Consider the following 3,326-nt stretch of genomic DNA (forward strand, 5'->3'; position numbering starts at 1 on the left):
TGGGAGAAGAGACTGACCCCCAACTCTCTACAACCTCCTTTCAGGTAGTTGTAAAGATGAATCAGTAGGCAGAGATGGCAAGCAACATTTGCTTGTGGTAAGATGTGGTTTTATGGAAAAGTCAGGTATTTTTGGACAGGGAGACCTGGGGAGGGAGGAGTTCATACTAGGGTAAATCATAGCAGTGGCATGCAGTGTTTTGTATGGAGTTACCTCCAAATAGAAGATAATGCACATTTCTTTCCTGCTTACTTCTTGTGATGCTTTTACAAAAGCTTTTGCAAAAAAAAAAAGTAAAATTAGGTAGAGAAAATCTTTTAACTACAGAAAAAGTCTGGCCAGCTACACTCACCCTTTTTCTTGTTATATATTTGTGTGTGATAGCTTCTCATCCTTGCATGACAAGGCAGAGGCTTCAAAAGGGAACAGAGGTGTCTGTTCAAATTACACTTAGGTAAGAAAACAGAAAGGTATGTGCATGATCTTCTTAAATACACTGATGGGAAAAGCCAAGAGCTTTCCCCTCTCTCTCTGCAGAGAAGAAAAATATGTCTACTAATAGAATAGTATGCCAAGGACCAGGTTGCACCTCTTCTCCTTTAGAATCAGCCTCAGGATTGCCACCACAAACCTACAAGAAGTTCCTCCAAAACTGATGGGCCAGGCCATGCTCCACAGTGAGGAACGTAGATGGAGGCCACAGATCAACCGAAGTGCAAAATCTGATGGCAACGTTCAGGAGTGGGAGCTTTTCCCTGCCAAAAGACGGACAGCCCTGTGTTATCTAACGTCAAGGGTACCAGGAACACTCGAGGGCTGTCAAACTGCCCTTGGTTTTGATTCAGAGACCAAGGAGTGAGGGCCGTGCTGTGGCGGTGGCCAGTGACCCCGATGCCAGGCGGCCCACAGGCACGGCGGGAGCGGGTGGGGGGTCGGGCAGCACCCTCACCCCCCCACAGCCTCCCACATCGCCCACCGTCCCCTGGCAGAACTTCCCCCGCCCGACAGCCTTCCCCGGAGGAAGGGTGAGGGGAAGCCGGAGCCCAAAGCTGGGCCAAGGGTAGCCCTGCCGAGCCGAGCCGTGCCGTGCCGTGCCGTGGAGCAGCGCGGCCGCGCTCGTAGCAGCACCCCAGAGCCCGGCTGTCGGGATGCGGCCGCAGAGGGGAGGGGAGCGAGAGCGGCGGCGCCTTCCCCCCGGAGAAGAGCGAAGTTAAATAGCCAGCGCGGCTCCCCCGCCTTCCCTCTCCCCTCCTGGCTCCCTCCACGTCCCACCCCCTGCCCCGCCCGGGCCGCGGGGCAGAGCGCGGTGCGGTGCGAGCCTTGTCCCGCGGAGCCGGGACGCCGGCGCTGCCGGTGAAAGGGGGCGGGCGTTTCGGGAGCCGGGGGGTGCCTTGAAGGCGCCGCGTCCCGCCGAGCCGCCCGTCTTGAGAGGACTTAAACGCCAGCTGCATGGGAGGAGATGAGCGTGGCGGGGAAACAGCCTCCTCCAGCACCGCTCGAACGACCCGGCAGCCTCCTCGTCCCTACCTGGGCAAGTAGTCGCTTTTTCCCCTCAGACCGTCCCGGTACCTACTCTCGCAGCCAGGCGGGGAGGGTCCCGCCGGCGGCGCTGCCCGGAGGGCGGGAGGGAGGCGCCTGCGTGAGGGGAGCGGGGAGCGGGGCGGTGCAGGCCGGACCGCCGTAGCGGGCTGAGGAGGGGGGAGCGGCGGGACGGTCCCGCCGCTCCCCCCTCCTCAGCCCGCTACGGCGGTCCGGCCTGCCAGCCCCTCACGACGCCGCGGGGTTCTCGGAGGGACGAGGCGGCAGCTGCCACCCCTCAGCCCGGCTCCCTCAGGCGCTTCGCGCCCTCCCTCAGCCCAGCTCCCTCAGGCGCTTCGCCCTCCCTCAGCCCGACAGCGGCCGCGGGGGTGGGTGTGTGTGGGTGTGTGTGTGTGTGGGTGTGTGTGTGTGTGGGGGTGTGTGTGTGTGGGGGTGTGTGTGTGTGGGGGTGTGTGTGTGTGGGTGTGTGTGTGTGTGAGAGGAACCGGGCGGGCACCGGCGGTCCGAGCGTGGTCGGGTGAGATTTGTGTGCCCCCTCCTCCCCCACCCTTTTGAGGGTTGTCGCCGCTGCCATCGCGGTGTTCAGCCCGCCGTGACAGGTTGCAGCGGTGAGGGTCGAGTTTCCCGGCGGCAGCCTGGGATCGCTCGGTTTGTCAGCCAGCTGCGAGCCTGTGACAGGGGGAAAAAAAAAAAAAAAATTAAAAAAAAAATTAGCTACTTCCACGTCTTTAGCACCTCACGCACTTTTTAAGAGAAGCCCGTGAGGGAGTTGGAAAATAACTTGCTACTTCATGGCAGCGTATTTGGAAAATCATTTATGAATGATGCCCTCTGACGGCGGTTCTCAGCCGTCCCTGATTTATATAAAAGGTAGTAGGTGCGCCCTGTGTACCTTCTAAAGTCATCACAGACTCTCTGGTTTAACGTGCTGCTCTTCTTGGCATGTAAAGTTATTTCGCAGAAGTGCAGTCGCAGTGTTTTTTCAGTCATCATCTAAAAAGTTAGTCATCGCGCTTACTGTAAAATAGTTTACCAGTGCTTAAATAAACAGCACTTTTTGCACTGTCCTTCAAGCTATTTCTGTGACCACGACCTTGCAATTTCTAAAGGAAAACAGTGTTATCTTCCTCATATTTTATCCAGAGTGTTGTTTAGAAGGTGTCTCAGCTGCATGGAGTATGACTTAAAGACGTGTTCCCCTTCACAGGGAATTCATAACTGCTTTGAGCCTCTGTAATCATAAGACTGAGAGTAAATATTTAGAAGATGCAAGTATGGGACCAAAGGGTAGAGGCTGCCTGAAATCATAAGCATGTACGTCAACTGCATGGAAATCTGTGGAAACAAACTGTTGTCTTGTCGTAGCCAGCTTTTGCACTGTATATTTGCATCCCTCTTTCAACTGCGTGTGAAGAGATGCAAAGATTTAACCTTTGGGTTTTTTAGAATTTCTGTAATTCAAGAGGAAGTAATGGAATTAAACCTACTTTAGAATCCTCTGTGTTTTAAAGCTGTTCCACAGCTGTTAATTTTTAAGACCTGTTCCTGAACTGCAAAAATAATCTGTGCAGCAATTACCTAAAATGTTAACAGCTGAGTAGGTTGTATGGCAGTTCAGAATATTTCAGCGTTAAAGGTGAGGGATAATCACTATCATTAGTTGAAATTTATGACTGGTATTCTTGTAGCTGTGTTAGATGTATACGTTTAAGGCCAATAGGACATGCTGTTTCTGCTGATACTCATGGGACTTCTGCCTGGGGCGGAACTAGATGATGAATGAATGG

General features: G+C 54.0%; 1 protein-coding gene across 1 annotated transcript in view; it reads left to right on the top strand.

Moving 5' to 3' along the window:
* Positions 1-1,197: 1,197 nt before the first annotated feature.
* SNTG2 (syntrophin gamma 2) overlaps positions 1,198-3,326 on the top strand; it is a 277,315-nt gene continuing 275,186 nt past the window's right edge. The window contains exon 1 of the mRNA XM_074581725.1: positions 1,198-1,531. Within this exon, the coding sequence (XP_074437826.1) occupies positions 1,460-1,531 (72 nt within the window). The 5' untranslated portion in view covers positions 1,198-1,459. The remainder of the gene's footprint in view (positions 1,532-3,326) is intronic.

The sequence above is a fragment of the Larus michahellis genome, chromosome 3 (genome assembly GCF_964199755.1).
Source record: "Larus michahellis chromosome 3, bLarMic1.1, whole genome shotgun sequence".
In the NCBI taxonomy this organism is placed as follows: domain Eukaryota; kingdom Metazoa; phylum Chordata; class Aves; order Charadriiformes; family Laridae; genus Larus; species Larus michahellis.